General features: G+C 47.0%; 1 protein-coding gene across 2 annotated transcripts in view; it reads right to left on the bottom strand.

Annotated features, from left to right (window-relative positions):
* CSNK1G2 (casein kinase 1 gamma 2) overlaps positions 1 to 21,153 on the bottom strand; it is a 41,943-nt gene extending 20,790 nt beyond the window's left edge. Inside the window, exons 1-2 of one of the 2 annotated variants that reach the window (XM_035119450.3) lie at positions 20,837 to 21,153; positions 3,010 to 3,613 (exon numbers count right to left, since the gene is read on the bottom strand). In XM_035119450.3, the coding sequence (XP_034975341.1) occupies positions 3,010 to 3,196 (187 nt within the window). In that variant the 5' untranslated portion in view covers positions 3,197 to 3,613; positions 20,837 to 21,153. Of the gene's footprint in view, positions 1 to 3,009; positions 3,614 to 5,285; positions 5,451 to 20,836 lie in introns of those variants that run through there. The other variant, XM_035119451.3, reaches the window with a different exon arrangement.
* Between the last annotated feature and the right edge of the window lie 2,790 nt (positions 21,154 to 23,943).

Genomic DNA, 23,943 nt, shown 5'->3' on the forward strand with positions numbered 1-23,943 from the left:
CTCGTGGCCTTTCGTCTTAAGGTCTAAAAATTTAATTTAAGTAACGGTAATTTAATTTATGCAGAGACAGCCACGCTCCTTGCAAACAAGAGACATGCCACTCGCCTTCCTGAAAAATCCTACACAATTCCACAGCGGCTGCTACTTCACTGTGTGGAATGCGTTTAGTCTAAAAGCTCCAGAAACATTTGATTCTATATAAATTTAATTTGCATATGTTCACCGACACTTCCTGACACACACACACGGACAGAACTCATTTTCTGTAAAATTCAGCTCAATTCGCGGTGGGCTGCCTTTACTCTTTTAAGGTCTACAAACTTTTGGGGTTTGCAGAAATTTAATTTGCACAGAGAATAATAATGCTCTTTGCTCAGGCACACCTGATTTTTTGAAAAAATCCTGCTCAATTCCATGGCCACAGATATCTCTCCCTGCGACCCTCTGTCACGGATGCTTGAGCTCTCGATTGGACTGGATGGCCTGGATGTTGGACTGGGTGGCCCTCAGGCGTCCCTTCCACTTCTACGATTCTAGGATTGCTCTCAAGTCTAGAAGCTGGGATTTTTGCGGGGTTGGGGAACGGACGAGTGCGACATTCAAAATACCACGACTTTGAGGAACACGACCCGGAAAAGGAAATCTGATCTGGGCTTGGGTGGTGTGAATGCAGGAGTAAAAAAATAAAATAAAAATGAGAGGGCGGAAGCTCCAGCCGAGGGGTATCTGGCTGTCTGTCTAGCAGCGGGTGGCCGGAACGAGAGGCTGGGCCTGCGGGGCGGCAGAGGATAAAGGAGGAGAGATAATCCCTGGCATTTGGGAGGATGTAGCGGAAAATATAGCCTTAGCAGCGAGCGATGGAGAGGGGCTACTCTCCAGCTGGCACCCGGGAGAAATCCTCCCAGGAAAACAGAATGGTGCTGCCAGGGATTGCAAACATTGCTGATGCTCAGCTAGGCGGCAGGATCACAGCGTTAGAAATTCAGGTACATAAGCTAAATCACCAAATGCCACCTGAAACCTCGGCTGCAGTTGCCGCAACAGAATGATCTGGGCAGTTTGACTAGTAATTGCAACTCAATGGGGAAACAGCCCAAAATCTTGGCATCGCTCACTGTCGAATGTGTGAGTGTCTGGAGGCAGTTGGAGGATGGATGGCGGCTAACGGATTGGAGTGTTGTTTCACGGGGGAAGGTAGGTGTGGGGGACTCCCTGGTCCTAAAAGTGGTAACTGTGCCCCTGAAGGACCAGGTACGCAGCTTGGGGGTCATTCTGGACTCACAGCTGTCCATGGAGGCGCAGGTCAGTTCTGCACTCCTGGCCTGCTATGTGTCTCACCAGAGTGGACCATGTTCTGGTTTTCTCCCTCTTGAGCTACTGCAATGCGCTCTCCGTGGGGCTACCTTGGAAGGTGACTCGGAAACTACATATAATCCAGAATGCGGCAGCTAGACTGGGGACTGGGACCATATAACACCAGACCTAAAGGATCTACATTGGCTCCCGGTACGTTTCAGAGAACAATTCAAAGTGTTGGTGCTGACCTTGAAAGCCCTAAACGGCCTCGGCCCAGTATCCCTGAAGGAGCGTCTCCACCCCAATCAAGAAGTGAGGTTACAGGGAACCAGGCAGAGGGCCTTCTTGGTGGTGGCGCCCACCCTGCGGAACGCCCTCCCATAGGATGTCAAGGAGATAAAAAAGATCTGACTTTTAGAAGACACCAGAAGGCAGGCCTGTATAGGGAACTTTTTGATGCTTGGTGTTTTGTTGTGTTTTTAATACTTTGTAGAGTGGCTGGGGCAACCCAGTAGATGGGCAGCATATAAATAATAAAAATATTATTATTATTAATGTAGCCATAATGGAGAAAATAGGGGACCCAGGTGGCGCTGTGGGCTAAACCACTAAGCCTAGGGCTTGCTGTTCAGAAGGTCGGTGGTTCGAATCCCTGTGATGGGGTGAGCTCCCGTTGCTTGGTCCCAGCTCCTGCCAACCTAGCAGTTCGAAAGCACATCAAAATGCAAGTAGATAATTAGGAACCGCTATAGCGGGGAAGGTAAACGGCGTTTCCATGTGCTGCTCTGGTTTGCTAGAAGCGGCTTTGTCATGCTGGCCACATGACCTGGAAGCTGTACGCCGGCTCCCTCGGCCAATAATGCGAGATGAGCGTGCAACCCCAGAGTCGGTCACGACTGGACCTAATGGTCAGGGGTCCCTTTACCTTTACCTTTTAATGGAGAAAATCATGTGCAATTTAAGATTTCAACTTTTTAAGATTTTATATGATTTGGCATTCACTGTGGAACCCTAATTTCCAAGAGAACCCTCATCGTAAATTTGTCAGATCTGGATTTATACTTGACCATCGCATTACGCCGAGATTCTTTACTGTGCTATTTCAACCCATGTGCGACTGCACTCATTCTGCATTCCTTGCTTCACAGTTTTGCCTCCCGCCTTTTCATTTTCACCTGTCGTTCTAATCATCCTCCCCATTTTATACACGCACAGCTCCCGCTAGCAGGAAAGGCCCGTTACCCAAAATCTCAGTTAAGTAATCATACCCAAACCTTGATACATGAGTGGCTGATTCAGGTATCCGAACCGCCGGAGTGTGCCCACTTCCACACCTGCTTGTGGTTCGCTGGTCAGCGGAAGCCATTTTCGGGCAGAAACCACAGAGGGAGAGAGGGAGGGAGATGGAACAAACCAGGTAACAGGCGAAATGAGACAGATCAGGTCCCTCCCCTGTTTGTTTGACTTTTGCTGGGGGGTCTGCTTTGGGACAGAAAGCATGCATCAAATGAATTACAGATCAGAAATGTCCCCATAAATAATGGGACTCGTCAGCCAGCTCGTTGAGCAAACCATTTCCTGGGAATGCATTGTGTTCAGAAAGCAGGGCATTAGTATAAATTTAACACACACATGGACCTCATTACAAATCAACAAAATAAAACCAGGCGGAATTTGAAAACAGGCCACGGATGGGAAGGTGTAGAAACTCACCTAGTCGAAGCTCCCCAAAGTTCCCGCACCCAATCTTTTTCCCGACGCGGAAGTTCGGGCCGACCATTAAGACTCCAGAGTTGGTCCCTGACGTCCGGCTCCCGTGCGTGTTGCGGCTGCCCCCCGTCTTAGACATCCTTCGCCCTTCCTCTGCCTCCCCTTTGCCTCCTCTCTTATCAAAATCCATAAGTTTGTGGTACCCTGGCCTCTCCACGGTTACGCTGCTGCCATGCAAATCCGAGGGCCGAAACGTTGCAGGGGTGGTGGCTGGGGGGGTCAGGGCGGGGAGAGGGCGGGGGGGTCAGGGGGAAGGGGAGCACGAAAGCGAGAGAAGAAGAAAAGGAGGTCGAAAATGCCGGTTCTCTCTTCTTGGTCAGTAAACCATCCCGGGTAGAGGAGGAGGAGGAAGAGGAGGAGGAGGGGAGGGTGCCAGGGGGTGGACCGTCACCCGCATGTGCTGCGCTAGTGGGCCGGGGGTCCTCTCCTCGAAGGGGCCGTGGGGATTCCTTCCGGCGCCTGCCGCGGGCTGCTCTCCGAAGACGGCGACATGGCGGCAAGGGGGAGAATGAGAGGGGCTGTCCTGAGGCAACGCTTCACGTCCTAGCTGGAAGGGGAAACAGAGAGTGCAGGTTACCGTAGGAAACAAACATCCGCAGGTACAAGCTGATTCGTCATGAGAGCCATTAATTCTATTGCAGGCATGTAGATTGTGATCTACTGGTAGATCGTGGGGTGTTCCTGGTAGATCCTGGTTGACCTCTGGCCCCTCAGCGATCTCCTTACAAAAAAGCAGAAAAAGCAAAGCAAAGCAAAACAAAACAAAACCACTCAACTTTGGCTTCCTAAAAAAAAGTTCAAGCTCCAAAACTTTGGCTTCCTAAAGAAAGCTCCACAACTTTGGGTAGATCGCTGCCCGTTTTTTAATACTGTGAGCAGATCGCAGTCTATTTGGAGTCGGACGTCCCTGTTCTATTGCATTCCTACTGTGGCGTGTACATGGGCCCCCCCCTCCGTGTTCAATCTCCCACGACAGCCCTGCGAGGTGAGCTTAACGGCCGAGTCATTATCTGAGCAGAGTTAGCAGCTCAGATATAGAAGCTCATTGCCAAATGGCCCCTGAAACCTCGGTTGCAGGGTCCAAAATGGACCTGGGTGCAAGAGCTCCCTTCCCTCCCACAGCAACTGGTATTCAGAAGCATTTATTCCCCCAACCCTGGAGGCAGAGCAGAGGCCTTGTGGCTAGTAGCCACCGACAGCCCTCTCCTCCTCCACAGATTTGTCCTACCCTCTTGCAAAGCCATCCAAGGTTGGTGTCCACTGCTGACCTCCTGCAGCAGAGAGTTCCACAGGTTAGCTGTGTGCTAAGTGTCTCACAGCGCCATCGCTTTCTCAAGAAACCCCTCGGAATGCAACTGCGCTCAAGATCCCAGGAAAATATGGTCCAGAATTGCAGTTTTTATTTTCTCCCTTAGGGAAGCATTTCACAATTAATAATAATAATAAAAAGTGAAGAGGGTTGTGGTTGGTGGAAGGGGAAAGGGGGAACTTCCCCCCCAAAGAACCAAACTACCGGTTTTTTAAATTAAAAAAAAAGGTGCTCTGTTAATCTGGATTAGGAGAGGCCTCTCCTGAAGAGGGGAGAAATGGCAGTAAACTCCCAAGGGATTGCCAGCGAGGTGTAGGAAGGCGGGATCATCCTCCCTAATTAAAGAGGGAGCTAAAGAGGGTTATTTTTGTTCTTAAATAAAGTTCTGACTTCTTCTCGCCAGTGGAAAGCTGGCATGTCAAGGAGAGAGGGCTGCTGAAAGACTAGCTTTCTACATGCATGGAAATAAAAATGAGGTGAAGCACAGGAATAAAATAATGTTCTCGCCAGGGGAAAGCTAGCATGACAAAGGGACGGGAATGGTGATGGGCTAGCTTTCCAAGTTTTTGTTGCGGAGGGAAGTTTTTCAGATCCAGTGAACAAACACTGTTGCCACCCAATAGCCTCGCATGTCCAAAGTTCTCCCCAAGATTCAAGATACGAGGAAATTACCAAAGTTTTTGAGCTCGGTAAACACACACAGAACCGGGGGGGGGGTCACCTCCTACACACCAAGAGGAAGCAGAGAACAGGCGAAAGGGCTGGGGGTCTCGGCCGGGGGTCACCCCTGCGAGCATCCCCCAAGGCACCCGGGTGACCCATTGGAAGCAGGATTCTTCCAGGTCCAAACCGGCACCGGAAGTGCAACTTGTTCCCACGGTGTGTTTAACACATTTCCCAGCTTCCTTACCCTCCTGGCTCTTCCTTCCTTGTCTCCAGAGGGGTGGTGGCTGCAATTTCGCCAAATATATCTCTCTATCTCCCGATTTGCACAAGCGTGGTTTTTCTTAGGAAGGCACACCTTGGCGGGAGGGGTTTTTTCCGTGGAACAGCCTAGAGAAAAGCTTCTGTGTGTGTCTCCAACCCAGCAAACGGAGACGCTTTTTCTATTTCCTGGTTTGACTGCTGAAAGCAGGCGGGGAGAGGAGAGGGAGGAAGCGCCAAGCAAGTTCTCGGAGACCTAGCAAGCAGAGCATCGGCAGACTCTACGTCAAAGAGGAGGAGGAGGAGGAGGCCGGCCTCTGGGGGGAAAGGAAGCCACATCATAAACAGTGTGGAACCACGGTGCCGGCAGGACCACGGCAGCACTGAGGGCGAAGATTTGGCGAAGAGAGGGGCTGCCCAGAAGGGAATGCTACTCCCTCCACAAATCCATGCACACAGGGGCTTTGGCTAATATGTGCCACGTTCTGTTCCATGTTAGAAACTCAAAATATATCAAGCTGTCCCCAAGAGCTTGTAGGGAGCTGCGACTTTTGCAAAGTCTTCGTCCAGTTTCAGACATACAGTACTTTCTCCCCTCCACCAGCAAAAAAACAGCAACCCATTTTCTTTTGGTTTTTCCTGTTAATATCAACACAAAAAGTATAGCTGTCATGGAGCCAGGTTTGCGTATTTTTATGCTGCAAACCGCCCCGAGATCTGCCGATGTAAGGCGGTACTCAAATGTTACTAGTAATCGTATCAGCCGTCCGGTGTAAGGAACACTGATATACGAGTTAATTGTCTGAGAATTGTAGCTCTGTGGGTGTTAGGAGACGCTCTATCCTCCTCCCAGAGCTACAGTTCCCAGAGTGGTTTGATAATCGTCCCCTCTTCGCTGGGAACTCTGGAGGTTGTAGTTCATGGAGGGGAATATGGGGTCTCCCAACAACTCTCTGCTTCTCTTAGCAAACTACAGCTCCCAGAATGCTTTGCAGGAAGCTGCAACTGTTTAACGAGGCATGATCCCACTTTAAATGCATAGTGCAGATCATAGAATCGTAGCGTAGGAAGGGGCTACGAGGGTCTTCTAGTCCAGCTCCCTGCAATGAAGGAATCTTCTGCCCAACGTGGGACTCAAACCTAGAACCCTGAAATTGAGAATCTCATGCTCTACCGACTGAGCTGGTGTTCAGCAGCCATTCCAGTTTATTCCAAATCACTACTGAGTTCACATTGCGCTGCAATTAATTGCTTGAAATTAGCAGGGCACATTTTGCACCTAAAGATTCTCCATTTGCAAGCACCTCCAAAAGTCTGGGTGCCATTTTTTGTGTCTGGCTGACACTCAACGATTACTAAAATGTATGTGCTTTGAAGCCTCGAAGCATATGTTAAAAATAGACAATATGTTAAGGAATTTAACAATAAAGAGTGTTTTGAAAACAGAAGTATGGTACCAATATTTTCACTATAAACACCAAATTAAACATGCATTAACCACCTCCGCTAAAAATGTGATATTAACAATGTGTCATTTATGTGAATTGCATATTAGTTCATGCTTATCAAAATAATAAAGTGTTGTCACACACACACACACACCCCGGGCAACTAGACATTCTGTTTGGCGCCTGCAAACCAGGTTCCAGGAGCCATTTGGCTCCTAGCTTTTCTACCCCAGTTTTTAACACTCCTTTGATGGATTTCTGCCTTATTTATGGGCTATGCATTTTTTATCTGTTTTACCTGGCTTCCAACATCTGACAATTTTTCACACTGTCTGTCCTTACAGCCAGCTGTTTTGTTTTCAGTGTTGCGGCTGCAAAAGTAGGGTGCAAACAGCACACCAAAACCAAAGGCCGCAGCCCGGGTTCGAATCCCTGCCCGACATCTGAAGACTGCTGGGAGACCTCGGGGGACGGACGGCCTCCCTCTCTCCCACTTGGTCCCACCTCGCAAGGTGGTTGCTAACGATTTAAAAATATATAAGCAGGGGAAATGACCATATATAGTCTTTAAATAAAACTCTGGCTAAAAAGAAGCTATATATAAAATGAACAGAGGAATAAAATTGTGCCAAAAATTTTGTTTTTGTGTGTGTGTGTTCATGCACTCTTGAAATTGTGCATTTCAGCTGGTGGGGAGGTTCTGGAGCTGTCTTTAGCACAGTTGATCTTTTTCCAGGACTAATTCAAATGTTTGTGTGTTGACTGGAATAATTTCCTGCCTGCAGCCTGTTGTGTCTATAAAGCAAGCATTGCCAGGACCACCCCCCCCCCCTCCCGGCCACCTCACCACCCAGCCAATAAATATTAAAATTCCCTTCTCCAAAAGCCAGAATTTTGGCAGCAGGCCAGCAGATAACCCTCCTTCCCTAATTCCCCAGCCACCTAAAAACACAGAAACGTTTATCCAGCGTTTCTGGGTTAAACTGATCATCCACCGCCCAGAGCGGGTGGGGCAATCCTGTGAGATGTGTGGGGTATTAATATTATTATTATTATCATTATTATTATTGGAGCTTTATTCAGAGGAGGACAAGTACTTCTGTACCCACTTGCGCCTTCCACCACCAGTGACCCTAACCTCCGCTGTCTATGCTCTGGTAACCTTTTGGCTAGATTACTGCAGATCACTATCTGTGGGGCTGCCCTTGGAGATAACCTGATTGCGCAGAATTCAGCCACCAGGATTAACAAGTAGGATCAGAAGGTCTGGGTGTATTGCACCAGTTCTTGCCTGAACTGCGCTGACTACCCAATTAGGTTTCTGGTTGGTTTCAACCTCTAAAATCCCTAGATGGCTCAGGACCCCTTATCCCTCAGGCTGGTCCACCCATGGACCAGCCTGGAATCCGGCTCTAACCTGTTCAGAATTAGCCCAGTGCCAGGCACATTTTGCACCTGGCTATCAGCCACCTGCGACCAAGTGAAGATGTCTGGGAGCCAGGGTGGCACCTGACATCTCCACCATCTGGGGATCCTTGAATCTGGACTGTTCTCACACACTAATACCCCATCCTGTAAAAGTCTGTCCGTTATCTATTATCTGCACGATCGGAATGAATTTCTGGAGCCAAAATGCTTTTTCTGTTCATCCTGAGCAGGAGCAGGGAATAGCGTTATTGTGAATTGTTGTCGCTTTTCTTCGCTTCCCCCAACTCCCTGCGCTGCTCACGGTTGGGAAGGATATTCCCACGTTATGAATGGTCCGTGTCACCATTAAGAAAAAGTGGTTGGAATAGGCCAATAGATATGCAGACTATCACTGGATCAAGTTGACTTTTCCTCTCTTAAGTTCTCAAAGCTATTAAGCGAGCTCAAGGTTGGCCTCTGAACTAGCCAGATGTTTAACTGATGCCCATCATTTGGAAAATAAAGACATTAGACCCGTCTTGCCCCAGAATGGCAACTAGACATTCTGTTTTGGCCACTGCAACCTTGGCCTTAAGGAGTCATTTGCATCCTAGCTTATATATCTGAGTTTCTAACCCTGCACTCACCAGTAAGCATGTGGACCCCAGAATATTTTTGCAGTGGGGAACGTGGTCCTCCTGCCAGAACAATACAGTCATACCTCGGCTCCTTGGGAGTCGAACATTCCGGCTCCCAAACGATCAAAAACCGGAAGTGATTGTTCCGGTTTTCAAATGTCCTTTCGGAAGCTGAACATCCGACGGGGCTTCCGATTGGCTGCAGGAGCTTCCTGCAGCCAATCGGAAGCAGCGCTTTGGAAGTCGAATGTTTCAGAAGTCGAATGGACTTCCAGAACGGATTCTGTTCCGACCTCCGAGGTATGACTGACAGAATCATAGAATTCCAGAGCTGGAAGAGAACTCGGGGATCATCTACTTCTAGTCCAAGGGTCAGCAAACTTTTTCAGCAGGGGGCCAGTCCACTGTCCCTCAGACCTTGTGGGGGGCCAGACTATTTGGGGGGGGGGGATGAACGAATTCCTATGCCCCACAAATAACCCAGAGATGCATTTTAAATAAAAAGACACGTTCTACACTGATTCCCAGACCGTCTGTGGGCCAGATTTAGAAGGCGATTGGCCTGCATCCGGCCCCCGGGCCTTAGTTTGCCTACCCATGATCTAGTCCAGTGTTTATCAACCTTTTTTCGGCAAAGGCACACTTGTTTCATGAAAAAAATCACGAGGCACACCACCATTAGAAAATGTTAAAAAAATTAACTCTGTGCCTATATTGACTATATATAAAGTAATTCTCCCACGGCACAACAGGCAACATCTCGCGGCACACTAGTGTGCCGCGGAACAGTGGTTGAGAAACACTGATCTAGTTGAACCCACTGAAACACAACTGCTTCTGTATTTTGCGCTGTACTCAAATATTCTGCTACTTTTCCCAAAGGAACATCCCTGACACCCCCAAACCCTGCAAAAGCAGGACGACACAGAAACTCTCAACAACCACAAGAGGGGAGGGAGAGGCATGAATGCCGCCTGTGTTTCTTCCAGATGCTAAAAATCAGGCCAGCTCTAACTCCCCGCCTACCATGATTCCTGGGTTCCTCCCTTTCCAGACAAGCCAGCACACCTGGTTGGAATATACAGATATTTACAGTATATGTTATGCAGTGCAATACCAAAGGGAGAGACGAGATGTCACAATGGGAAAAAAAAAGCACACAGATCTTTAAGAAGCGCCATGCGGGAATCGCAAAGAAAACAGGAAAGCACTAAAAATAACGAGCGCACACAGATTTTTGCAGCACTGGATAAGCCAGGGGTCTAAATAAAACATTTCCCCGCCCATGCTGGAAAAATAAAGGAAGAGGAGGGTTTGGGGGGAAGGTGTGGTGAGTAAAAGGATGCCGTCCCAGGAGGGTTTCAGGTTCTCCCACCCCAGGAGAGAAGTCGGCAAGTCTTTTAAACAAGGCTCGGCAAATCTCCACTCCCCGATCTCCCGGGACAAGCAATCAGAGGTTCTCTCCTCCATGAGATCAAGCGGAGGAGCAAAACAAGCTGCCCCAGGATTTTGGGTCGCAGGTGGCGCGAGAAACACACTCCCCTGCAAAGAACGGCAGCGGCTTTTAAGTTTCCTCCAAACATAAAGGTGACACGGTACCCGAGTTCATAAAATTATGCATGGCGTGCAGAAAGCGTGAAGAGAAAGGCTTTCCTCCATCTCTCCCAACGCTGGAACCCTGGGCGTCCGACGGAGCTGAATGTTAAGCTGTGGAACTCACTGGCAAAGGAGGCAGCCACCGGTCGGGATGGCTTTGAAAGAGGGTTACTACTAGACACAATGGCTATGCTCGGCCTCGACTTTCAGACAGCAAATGCTTCTTAACTGCAGTTGCTGGAAACTGCAATTGGGGAAAGGGTTTCTGGTGCTCAGATTCTGGTTTCTGGTGCTCAGATCCTTCTTGTGGAACCTCCACAGCCAGAGACAGTCTATCTGGATTCTTAGCTTCTCATGGGTATTTTGCCACTGGCGGACTAGACAGACCACTGGTCTGATTCGGCAGCCTCTTATGACGCTCTTATGAGCAACTAGGCATGACATTACATAAGGGATGCCCTGCCACCTTGAAACTGGCAAAACCAGGGTTGCTTCCCCTGTGTCAAATTCCAAAGTATCTCCTTTTTTCCTGAACAAATAATGTGTCTGTTTTGCTTAAGCATTTGAGCAATACTCTTCAACCAATTATTTCTTCCCTCCGTTATTTCCCCCCCCCTTTCCCTTGTGGCCCTTTGAATACTGAACCACCTGTATTTGAGCTCTACACACAGGAAGGTAGAGAACAGAGGAATCACAGAATGGTGGGTTTGGAAGGAACCCCAAGGATCATCTAGTCTAGCCCAACCCGCTGCAAGCGTTAGGAGAAAAGTTAGTTTTTAAGAAAGGCGTAAAAAATGCAATGGCTGAGGTCTGTTTTCCAGCAACCCAATATATCACCAACTAAACATTGCAATATACCAATATCTGAATATAGCGCAATGTCTGAAATAAGGATGGAGTTGGCTGGCTTCATGGCTTCTCCCGCATTTTTTGCATAGCACACAGAAACACACACATCACAATTCGTGATATATTGCCAGGTCAAATCAAAAACTACGAAATGAATATCACTATATGGACTTCAAGCCAGTTTTGTGCATCTAGTCTAGCTGTTGCAAACCTGCCAGTGGAGGTGTTTAAAAGGGGGGGGGGAGGGCATTTTTTTGGGAGAGCTTGGCCTTCCCCTCCGCACCACAAAGCCTTTGCTCCGCCATCAGAAAAGAGGACCAACTGAGAGTCGCCCCACCATGTTGCCCCTTCGCAGCCCTCATTCCCCAGCTGCTTTTTCAGGAGCGCTTGCAGCCGCCCGCCCACTGGCCCTGTATAAATGTGATGCCTGAGATCTGGCTCAGGGCGGGTGGCTCAGGGCGGCTGTGAATGAGGTGTTTCATGCATGCTGTCCGTGCAGGAGAGCAGCCGACAGACATGCCTGTGTGCTCGGGCTCCTGAAAGAAAAACAACTATTTGCAGGACACACAGATATGCTACTGGTCTCTCCAAACAGGCTCCTGGCCAATCGGGAAGTCTAAGAAACCAGAGAAAGGAAAAAAAGGAAACCCAGTGCCATTCTCAAAACTGGCAGCGCCGCTTTCGAAGGAGCAAACTCTGCCATCCTGGTTCAGCCTGGCGCCCAGCAACATCTGAACGTCTCCGTGCCCTTCAGGGCAGTGCTAGAAATCCCCCAGGCGCCTGGCGTGTTTGCAATTGCAAACAGGTGGAGACCTCCAGGTGTTTCCTGTGAATGTCTTACCTGCCCTCCGCACCCCCCAAAAAAACCCCTGCACACATTCCACTTCTCTTTTCTCTCTTTCTGCACTAAGTTTTCCTAGACCAGGTTTATAACCAGACAGAGGGCCTTCTCGGTAGTGGCACCCGCCCTGTGGAATGCTCTCCCAGCAGATGTCAAGGCAATAAGTAACTATTTTACTTTTAGAAGACAACTGAAGGCGGCCCTGTTTAGGGAAGTTTTTAATGTTTAATGCTGTACTGTTTTAATATTCGGTTGGAAGCCGCCCAGAGGGGCTGGGGAAACCCAGCCAGATGGGCGGGGTATAAATAATAAATTATTATTATTATTATTATTATTATTATTATTATTATTATTATTATTATTATTAACTGTCTGCCTTGCGGCATGTCAGGTCTACCTCTAGGCAACCTTGAAGTTGGAAGAAGAGTGGCACTCCCATTTCTTTTCTAAGCTCTTGACGCGGCATAAAACATTTTAGGTTTGTGCGGGCGAGGAGGTTGCTCGGTTGCTCCCACCCTGTCCCTAAAAGAATCTTTTTTTAAAAAAAAAATCAGCCCAAGAAATACTTCTGCCATTCTTTGTCAAGCTTGATCACTGCACTGTGTGGGGCAGCCCTTGGAGAGTGTCTGCAAATTCCAGATGGTTCAGTTTAAGAAGGATGTTGACAAGCTGGAAGGTGTGCAGACCAAGATGCTCAAGGGTCTGGAAACCAGGCCTGATGAGGAACGGTTGAAGGAGCTGGGGATGATTAGCCTGCAAAAGAGGAGACTGAGAGGAGATAGGAGAGCCAGCTGCTGCATGGAAGATGGAGCCAGCTTGTTTTCTCCTGCTCTGGAAGGTAGGACCCAAACCAACGGCTTCGATTTACAAGAAAGGAGATTCTGACTAAATATCAGGGAGAACTTTCTGAGAGTACCAGCTGTTTGACAGTGGAACGGGTTCCCTTGGCAGGTGGTGGGCTCTCCTTCCTTGGAGGTTTCAAAGCAGAGGTTAGATGGCCATCTGCCGTGGATGCTTTAGTTGAGATTCCAGCATTGCAAAGAGTTGGACTGGATGACCCTCGGGGTCCCTTCCAACTCTATGATTCTAAGACAAGGGCTCTGAACACAGGAACTTGGCCATGACGACTGGGTTTCCCCTCCTTTCCTGGCTTGATTTCAGGTACAACTGCAAAAGTATTTGAAGGAACAGATTCACCAAGAACCACTAAGCAAGCCACCAATGGAGAGGAGTGGAGAAAGGCTTTTGGAAGCTTTTTGGAAAAGCCTTTCAGTTGCTATTTGTTGACAACATAAATTCATCTTCTAGTGTGGTGCCTTCCCCACTTTTGGAACTCCCTGCCTATTGACGCCTTCACTTGCTAAAACAGTTTTGTTTAGGCAACGCTGACATGTGCTTTAACCTGGTTTTTCAGCTTTTCGGTGATTGTAATTTTTAAAAATTCATCTGGGCCACTTCATTTATTAAACTTTGAATTATAGGGAAAGAACTGCCAAAGAAAGATGTTACTTTTTTTCTGTATGCCACAGCAGCAGCTCGAATTGTACTAGCGAGGAACTGGAAAACTGAAGATTTGCCGACGGTGGACGACTGGCAGATGAAGCTGATAGAATTCGTGGAACTGTCTGAACTGACTGGGAGAATCCGTGACAGGAGAAAGGAGGCGGAGGAGGAAGACTGGAAGAAGTTTAAGACTTATTTGGAAAAGAATTATAAAATTAAAAATAGACAATAAGGGAAGTGGAAGTACAAAGAGGCTGAAGAAGCAATAAGATATAATAAGAAGGGAACAAGTTTAATTGTAAAATGAGCAACAAGATTTTTAGAATATGATGAAATATTGAATATTAGGAATAAGTGATTAACAGTGACAATGTGTATTTTAGAAAAAGAGATGATTTAAGAAGTAGAGAGTGCTGTACTAGTCAAGAATAGAAACGTGGAAGGGGGGGAAGGAGGAAGTCAACAGATTAAGATTTATAATGGATATTGTTAAAGAAATGTTTTTTGTTTTTTGTTTTTTTTGTTTTTTATATTTTATATCTTTTTTTTCTTTTCTGTATAAAATCTAATAAAAATATTTTTAAAAAAAAAATAAACAAACTTCGCCAAGACGGCTTTACGAAACTCGGCGTGTGCGGGGCAGCTGGCTGGAGGCGTGGAGAGGCTTTCAAACTTTCTGCCAAGGAGTCTCTGCTGCAAAGCCACCTGCTCCCAGGAAGCTGCCTTATAAAACAGAGTCAGACCCTCTGTACTGTCTGCACTGACTGAGTCTGAGTAGGCATCGGACATAGCCCTGTATCAGGAAGCTCGGGTTCCAAAGAAGGGTCTGACTCTGTTTTATAAGGCCTTCTATCACTGTGCCATACAGAGCATGCTCACGAATGGTTTATGTGTGTGGTATGGAAGCATACCTGCCAAGTTCCTTCTTGAAAAATAAGGGACCGGACCGGAAGTAGAGGACCGGAAGTAGCGCTGCCGCCATTTTGGAACTGGGCGGAACATGCCCAGAAGTGACTTTTGATGCTGCTTTGCCCAGTTCCAAAATGGCCGCCGCACCAGAAGTCGCGCTGCAGCCATTTTGGAACTGGGCAGAGCAGCATCAAAAGTCACTTCTGAGCATGCTCCGCCCAGTTCCAAAATGGCCACCGCGCCATAATAAACCATGGGAAAACAAACAAAAAATCAGTTTTTTCGGCTGGGGACAGCTGGAAAAATGGGGGTTTCCCGGGGAATACAGGAGACTTGGCACCTATGTACGGAAGCTGTACTTCTCAGGATAGAGCAGAGCTGTGCAGAATTATTAAAACAGCAGAGAGCATTATTGGCTGCTCACTCTCCACCTTAGAACAAATCTACACCACCAGGTGCCGTAGAAAAGCTCTAGACATATCAAGAGATCCAACGCACCCTGGTCACCATTTCTTTGAGCTCCTGCCATCGAGACGGAGATATAGAACTATGCAGGCAGGAACGAGCCGTCTCAGGAACAGTTTCTTCTCTAGAGCGATTTTGGCCCTAAATGGAAAGCCTGGACTTTGAAGTCATCTTATTTTATTTGTTATTTGTATTATATTTACTGTTTTTAATTAGGTTTTGTAATTTTGGATTATGCGGAATGCTTTATCTGAGTGGATGTAGCAATCGAGTAATTTCATTGCTCCCGCAAGGGGACAATGACAATAAAGATATCTTATCAAAGAATGTTCGGAAACCGGAACACTCACTTTTGTGGTGTTTGGGAGCCAAAACGTTCGACTTGCAAGTTGTTTTGGCTCCCAAACACCGCAAACCCAGAAGTCCCTGTTTGTGAACATTCTTTGGAACCCGAACGCCTGACGCAGCTTCCGATTGGCTGCAGGAGCTTCCTGCAGCCAATCAGAAGCCGCACTTTGGTTTCCAAACATTTTTGAAGTCGAACTGACTTCTGGAATGGATTCCATTCAACTTCCAATGTACGACTGTATTATTCTCACCAACGGCACTGTAAGGATCCAGGCCTGGCAGTTCTAACAAACCAGGAGAAAACCATCTAATTCAATATTGTCAACACTGACCGGCAGCAGCTCTCTCTAGAGTTTTAGGCAGGGGACCTTCCAGCGCTACCTGGGGAGATAAATGGGACCTTCTGGACAGGGTTAGAAACTCAGATATATAAGCTAACCACCAAATGGCACCTCAAATCTAGGCTAAAGTCGCCACACTGAACTGGCTAGGCATCATTCTCCCCCCAATGAATTAATACTAATCAGTGCTCTTTTTTTTCTAAAAAAAATGTTTAGGGGAACTCTCATTTTCCTACTCATATTGAAATACTGTCCCTCAATGTGGCCAAACTTAAGATTCACAAAATGTTTAGGGGTATGCGTACCCCTCTGTCCTCCCCAGAAAAAAAGCACTGATACTACTACTACTACAACTACAGTTGTACCTTGGATCCCGAACGCCTTGCGAGTCGAACGTTTTGGCTCCCGAACACCACAAACCCGGAAGCGAGTGTTGCAGTTTGAGAACATTCTTTGGAACCTGAACGTCCAACGTGGCTTCCGCAGCTTCTGATTGGCTGCAGGAGCTTCCTGCAGCCAATCAGAAGCCGCGTTTTGGTTTCCAAACGTTTTGGAAGTCGAACGAGCTTCCGGAACGGATTCCGTTTGACTTCCAAGGTACCACTGCAATAATAAAATTCCATTTCTATACTGCTTTCATTGAAATTTGTATACAGTGGTACCTCGGGTTACAGGCACTTCAGATTATGTGTTTTTAGGTTGCGCCCTGCGCCAATCCGGGAAGTACCGGAACGGGTTATTTTTGGGTTTCGGCGCTCGTGCATGCGCAAAGGCACTAAATGGTGCTTTGCGCATGCGCAGAAGCGCGACCCACGCATGCACAGAAGCGGCTCTACAGCTTGTGAACGCTGTGGGTTGTGAACGTGCCTCCCGCACGGATCACGTTCGCAACCAGAGGTTCCACTGTACCTCCTTTCTATATTACTATACAGAAAGTGGTTTGTGAGCTGAAGAAACCACAGAACAGGCAGCAAAGATCACACACCTAATAAGCACCTGATCCGAGACAAAATCACAGCAACTTTACAGAATAAGCAACTTATAGAAAACAAAGCAATGTCAAATAAAGCAATATTCAGCAACCCATTATAATATAATAGTGAACCGTAAAACACTTTTTATATTAAAGGGGGGAAATCCCAAAGCGGTTGACAACACATTAATTAAAACGTCAAATCAAACAAACCCAGAATAAAACAAATCCAAACTTCCAGGAAAATATTTCAGATCCTTCTCTCAGGGACATTTGGTTCCCCCCCCCAATTGATTTACATACTTAATTTATAGAACTGCCCCATAGCAGGACTCCTCTAGGAAGGCAGGGTGGTGTAGTGGTTAGAGTGTCAGACGAGGACCTGGGAGATCAGAGTTTGAGTCCCCACTCAGTCATGAAGCTCACTGGGCAACCTTGGAGTCGGTCACAGTCTCTTGGCCCACCTCACAGGGTCAGTGTAGGGATTAACTGAGGGAGGGGGTGGAGAAAAATGTGGGAGATAAGGGCAACCAATAAGCACTTCAGCTGACCTGTTTAAGAAAGCTGGGGGGGGGCAGCCAGAGGGAGATGTCAGTCGCCGGCCTGGCGCCCCGAAAGATCTCCATGCGGTTTAATGTTTTAATGTGTTGTCAACCACACAGATTTTTCTTTTTACAATATAAAGCGGTATAGAAATGAAACTAGAATCATAGAGTTGGCAGTCCAACCCCCTGCCAAGCAGGAAACACCATCAAAGCATTATTGACATATGCCTGTCAAGCCTCTGCTTAAAGACCTCCAAAGAAGGAGACTCCACCACACTCCTTGGCAGCAAATTCCACTGTCAAACAGCTCTTACTGTCAGGAAGTTCTTCCTAATGTTTAGGTGGAATCTTCTTTCTTGTAGTTTGAATCCATTGTTCCGTGTCCACTTCTCTGGAGCAGCAGAAAACAACCTTTCTCCCTCCTCTATATGACATCCTTTTATATATTTGAACATGGCTATCATATCACCCCTTAACCTTCTCTTCTCCAGGCTAAACATGCCCAGCTCCCTAAGCCGTTCCTCATAAGGCATAGTTTCCAGGCCTTTGGCCATTTTGGTTGCCCTCTTCTGGACACGTTCCAGCTTGTCAGGATCCTTCTTGAACTGCGGTGCCCAGAACTAGACACAGTACTCCAGGTGAGGTCTGACCAGAGCAGAATACAGTGGTACTATTACTTCCCTAGATCTAGATGCTATACTCCTATTGATGCAGCCCAGAATTGCATTGGCTTTTTTAGCTGCTGCAAAAAAAGATTGCAAAAAAAGAGATGGTGCCTGGACATTCTGTCGTGGCGACCACAAGCTAAGTTTAAGGTGCCATTTTGGGATAAGCTAATACTGTATATTGCGTTTCCAACCCTGTATCAGCTGATACCACAGCACTAGAACCAAGTCACTGTTTCCCACGTGCAAGTGCTTTTAAGCTCTAACCGCTGTGGAGCAGGAGATTCAAATGCGCCTCTCCAACAGAGCCTACCTCGCAGGCTTATCAGGAGATTTAAGAACTACGGCGAAACATAAGCAGTGGGGAGAGGCTTTGCTGATGGGAAAGGCTGTAACTCTGTGACAGGGTGGCAAGTTCAGCCCCCACCTTCCTGCTTAAAACCTCAAAAACCCTGAGGACTAGAGTCTTAAACTTATTTTCAAAGGAAGTGGTGTACCTCAGGGGTAGAGCACTTGCTTTGCATGTAAAAGGGCATTTCCAGGCACAGCGGGCAGAGGTCCCTTGCCTAAAACCCCAGAGGGCGGCTGCCAGTCAGTGCAGCAGGTGAATGGTTCGACTCTGTCCAAGGCAGATTTCTATTCTTCTGTGTAATGCAAATGTTGAAGCTCAGGATTGTGGGTTCGAGTCCCACATTGGGCAAAAAGATTCCCGCATTGCCGAGGGTTGGACTACTAGAGGACCCTTGTGGTCCCTTCCAACTCTATGATACTATAAACAATTTCCCTTAGTCTGCATGGGAAGAAAACAAAACCTTTCCAGTGTCTTGTCAAGCTGTTCAGGGGAAAAAAAAAATCCTAACTGAGCACAACTGGCCTCATAAGCCAACCCCTTGTTTCAGAAGTTCCTAAACCCCACATTTTATTTTTGAAGCTGTTTCTCAGCATTTCACTTGCTAGGAGGAGGAGGAGGAGGAGGAGGGGAATCTGATGTATTTCCTGGTCAAATGTTCTATTGCCAGACGGATTCGCACGCTTTAGTTTATCTGTTCCAGAAAGGCCTCGCCAGAATATAACAAGACCCAAGATAGTGACTTTGCAAACACAGTTCCGGGCAAATAAATCAGGGTTTTTATATACAGCCTGCCTAACAGATTGCTTTATAAACCTGCCACGAATACACTTTGCACGCACACACAGAAGCAGAAACATAACAGGTTAGTGCTCGGAAAATAAAATTATAGAGAGCGCAAGAATCCCTCCAAATGGGTGGTCCCCTTCGCTCGGAGCGCCACAGGCCTGCCACCAGAAGGAATTCTTCCCTATTCCCCCATCTCCAAAACCCATGAGACATTTTCATTTTTGTCTGTCTGGGGGCAATTTAGGACGACAAGCAGAGAAAGAGAGAGAAAGAAGAAATGTCCCCTGCATAAAAAACCCCAAGGATTCCAAATCACTTTATGTGTTCCACATCAAAACACTTTGGGGGGGGGTTCTTTTTGGGAGGTTGGGAAGTGGCAAGATGAAGGAAAGATACCAATAAAGAAGCATTTCTTTGCTTTGATAACAAAACAAAAGACTTGCTACAGATAACAGAAGGTTCGGGGGAGGAAAACAAACCAGTTACTGCAACAGTTAGATTTTCACTTTTTCTTTATGCAAGGAGGGGGGGTTGCTTTGCTACTAAGGAGGGATGAAAGAGAAACTATAAATGAGGACGGAGGAAGAGAAAAGACAAGGCCTGGTCTGAGATGAGTGGAAAGGAAAATGAGGTGGATTCCCCAACCTGGGGGGGGGGGTTTCAAAGGCACTCAGCTACAGCTGCACTGACCCTCATCCCCCACCCCCCAAAAAAACTACATTTTTTGTTAAAGGTTCCTTTCATTTCCTCCTTTTGTCTCCTCTCCCCCTCACCTCTCTTTTTCCCTTCCTTTTCCATGAACACACCCAAGCTATGGATGTTGCTAACCTACTGTTTTGGAAAAAGGGAAAAGGGGGGGGGGTGTTGAGAAAGAGGCCCAGTTCCCAACGGAGGAAAGGGGGAAAATGATAAAACCAGAATCCCAGAATAACAACTGTTTACGTGGAATTCTTTCCTTTCAGTTGCAATCATCATCATCATCGTATCATTGCTGTTTCAAAAGATAACCCTCCAAGTTAGAAACCACCACAGTTCAGGAGCCACTTTCGTCTGCTCTTCAAATTGGAGAAGAAAATTTTAAAAGTTTTTTTTTGGGGGGCGGGGTCTCTGCACTGAAAATATAAAACAGCTCTTTGTTTCGTTTTGCAAAACAAAAGAAAGAAGACAAGGAAAGTTAAGAGCAAAACAAATAAGTAGGCCCAGGTCACAGTTACTTCTTTTGGGGGGTAAAAAACGAAGAACAAGCCTCTTCCAATTCACACAAACACATGTCTCTGTCTCACACAACCAAAATCCACTTTTTAAAAAACCGGTCCCCCCCCCCTTTAAAGTTGGAAAGGCTTGTGGAAAGGAGGTGGGTATTTTATGAAATTCCCTCCAACCTAAATGAAAATCCACCCTACAAAAAAAGGAATGCTGCTATGGTGCTTTATTTATTCCTAGGGTGGAAGAGAGAAATTGGTGTGTGTGGAGGAGAGAACAGCAACAGGGCCGGCAGGCCTCTCTCTCTCCCCGTTTTCAAGTTTAACTCACACCCAGCTAAGCCTCCTTCTTTCTCCCCCCTCCCGCCAGCAGCCCCCCACCAACAAATTTCTAATAAAATGTCTATAAATGTGAGGCAAAGTGTTGCAGTAGGGCTAGTTCAATGTGCAAAAAGATTAAGACCCCCTTGGTCCAAAATGCACCTTTCTCTTTCCTACCCCCTCAAAAGAGCCTTGCATTGCTGGCTCTTTTTCTGTCGTTGTCGCGCGCCCCCCCAATTTGCACCTATATAAAGCAATGCAAATGGGGGGGATTGGGCAGAAGCCCCCCCTCCAAAGCAACAATTAAGCCCTTCCAAAATTAACCCCCCTCCAAATTAAAAGACTCACCTGGCTTTCTTCCCCCTCCCCCTGGCTCTTCAGGGGTGGGGGCCCACGGGCCTGCCCCCCTCCAGGCGCCCCATTTTCTGCTCTGGTCTCTTTAAACCTCTTTCGCCTTCTGAGCAAGAAAAGCAGGGAAGGGACGCCCGGGGCGCCAGCGGCGTAAGGCCTCGCGGCGCTCTATGGCGCTGACGTCACGCCGCCGGCGCAACCCGCCTTGGTGAATACGGGGCTCCGCTCTGGAGCTGGCTTAGGCGACTCTCGCTCGCTCTCTCCCTGGCCCTCAAGGGGGGCCCTCCCGTAAGGGTGTTACGCGCAGGCGCAGAAAGGAGCGGGCGGGAGGCAGGGCACGGGGCGGGATGGGAAGAGGAAGAGGCCGGCGAGCAAAGAGGGTGGGTGAGAGATCGGTGGTTCTCTGAGAGACACTTCCGGATTCCCGATGGACGGTGAAGGGGGGAATCGTCCATGTGCGGGGCAAAATCTGTACCATCGAGTAATATTCGGCCTTTGGAATAATTCCATGACCAGAACTTAACCCATATGAAACTCTGCTTATTTTACGCGCCTAATCTTATGGGTTTTGAAATGTTAAAATGACTGTAAAATTATTGAAATGTATAAACCTGAAAATAAATAAATAAGTGTCTCTTGTTATTTATAAAATAAAAAAATTAGTTCCAGTAGCACTTTAGAGACCAACTAAGTTTGTAATTGGTATGTGTGCATGCACACTTCTTCAGTTATTTATAGTTATCTCTCTCCCCCACCTCTCTCTCTATGTAGTTTTATATATATGTTTTCTCATGTTACATATAGTTGTTTTATATAAGCGATAAAATGTCTCACATCAAACGTAACTGATCTGTATAAAAGACCCTGCAACCTGAAAAAAATGACAAAGCGCGTACTTTTGTAACCTAAGAAAAAAAAATTTTAATAACCGATAAAATGAAATTAAAAAGCATTTACCAAAAAAGAAAAAAAAGCCATGGGTGTAAGAATAAATAAAAATGATCACTCCGCCAAGGAATAGTAATAAATTCTAAACCTTTTGTAAAGCCATCTAAGTTGGTGGTCACCACTGCCTCCTATGGAAGGGAGTTCTGCAGATTAACTCTGCGCCGCGTGAATAAGCTGTTTCTTTTTCTCTGTTCTGTGTCTCCCAACATGCAGCTTCCTTGGGTGTCTACGAGTTCCGGTGTTAGGTATTATATGTAAAACTGGGGTTGGCTTTTACAGCACAACCCTTCACCAAGGGATTCAGCATCCCCTGAAATCCATTATCGGTCAGAGAAGAATGGATGGAGGCAGGAAACAGTCGAAGCAAGGCAGATCTTTTTCTCCAGTTGCAACAGAGTCCCCCCACCTTTGCTAGGAAGTGAGAAGGGACACCCCCCCCCCAAAAAACAAAGGTGTGTAGCAGATTTTACAGACTTTAGAAATTGCCAAGCTCCTTAGCCAAAGACCACCCAAAAGCATCATACAAGCGTCACATCAAGAGGTAAAGGTACCCCTGACCATTAGGTCCAGTCGTGACCGACTCTGGGGTTGCGGCGCTCATCTCACGTTATTGGCCGAGGGAGCCAGCATACAGCTTCCAGGTCATGTGGCCAGAATGACAAAGCCGCTTCTGGCAAACCAGAGCAGCACATGGAAACGCCGTTTACCTTCCCGATGTAGCGGTACCTATTTATCTGCTTGCACTTTGATGTGCTTTCGAACTGCTAGTTTGGCAGGAACATCAAGAGTAGACTACCTACAGCAAAAATTTGAGTGTGTTGCTTGTCTCCGGTTCGTCAAGATACCTGATAACTCTTGTTGATAGAATTATCTTGCCCAGTCTGGGCCATCTTTTGAAATGGTGAAGAAGAAGAAGAAGAAGAAGAAGAAGAAGAAGAAGAAGAAGAAGAAGAAGAAGAAGAAGAAGAAGAAGAAGAAGAAGAAGAAGATGTTGATGATGAAGAAGACCCTCCAATACTTATCTGATGAAAATAGGGGCATCCTATTCCATATCAACAACGAACTATGAGCGGCTTCCAACACATATGAAAACATAATAAAACATTAAACTTTTTTTTTTTAACTTCCCTATCCAGGGCTGCCTTCAAATGTCATCTAATGGTTGTCTAGTTACTTATCTCCTTGGTTCAGGGGTCAATTAACTCCATACCCTCCAACATTTATCCAATGAAAATAGGGACATCCTAAGGAAAAGTGAGACTTTCCAGGATCAAATCAGAAACCAGGATGGCTTCTGCAAATCTGTCCCTGGAAAATAAGGACACCTGGTGGGTCTGAGTGGATTATGTACTTATATGTATACTTTGTGCACTTATGAACATTCATTTTATTTAGAACACCTTAGAATCCTTCTAACATAAGAGGGAGGAAAACTTCACTGGACCCACTTTCTTCTCCACTCTGTGCATAGTTTTGTAAAGCTATATCATACAGAGTTGGTCCCCTTTGGCTCAGTATTGTCTAGAATGGACTGCCAGGGTTCCGGACCCTGGGGTCTCTCGCAGCCATATCTAGAGATTGGGGACGTTCAGTCTAGGATATTCTGCCTGCAAAACACGTGCTCTGCAGCACTGAACTGTGGTCATGTCACTTAAAGATAAAGACTCTTAAGATCTGGGACATAATACGTATATGTCAGGGTTGAGACAGATGAGGGGGAAGAGTGGTGGCACAGCCCCCCTGCCGAAGGGGCACCCACAGAGGAATGTGAGGAATTCATGCCAGGGGAAGACTGGTTGGAGGCACTCCTCAGAGGAAGAGGAAGAGGGAGAAGTTGAGTCAGAAGCAGGCCCCAGTCAGGGAGGGGGCCGCCCAGCCCCCTCACCCCCCCCCATTCACAGCTCTTCAACGCCGGGCGGAAAAACGAAAGAGGGAATTAGAAACAGTTGCCGCCCTGCCAAAAAAGCTAGACGGTGTGTTTCGGTTTAATGTCTGCAACAAAAAGTTATTCTGCCTGCTAGGCAAAATTTTGCATTCTCCACTCTCGTATGGGAGGCGTCCCATCGAATCCCGGTGTAATGGCTGCTTGGAAATTCTCGCTTCTTCTTTATCTCTTTCTTTTTGAGGAATGGGCGGAAGAGACGACGTAAAGTGGG

Source organism: Zootoca vivipara, chromosome 6, assembly GCF_965207765.1.
Source record: "Zootoca vivipara chromosome 6, rZooViv2.hap1.1, whole genome shotgun sequence".
NCBI lineage: Eukaryota > Metazoa > Chordata > Lepidosauria > Squamata > Lacertidae > Zootoca > Zootoca vivipara.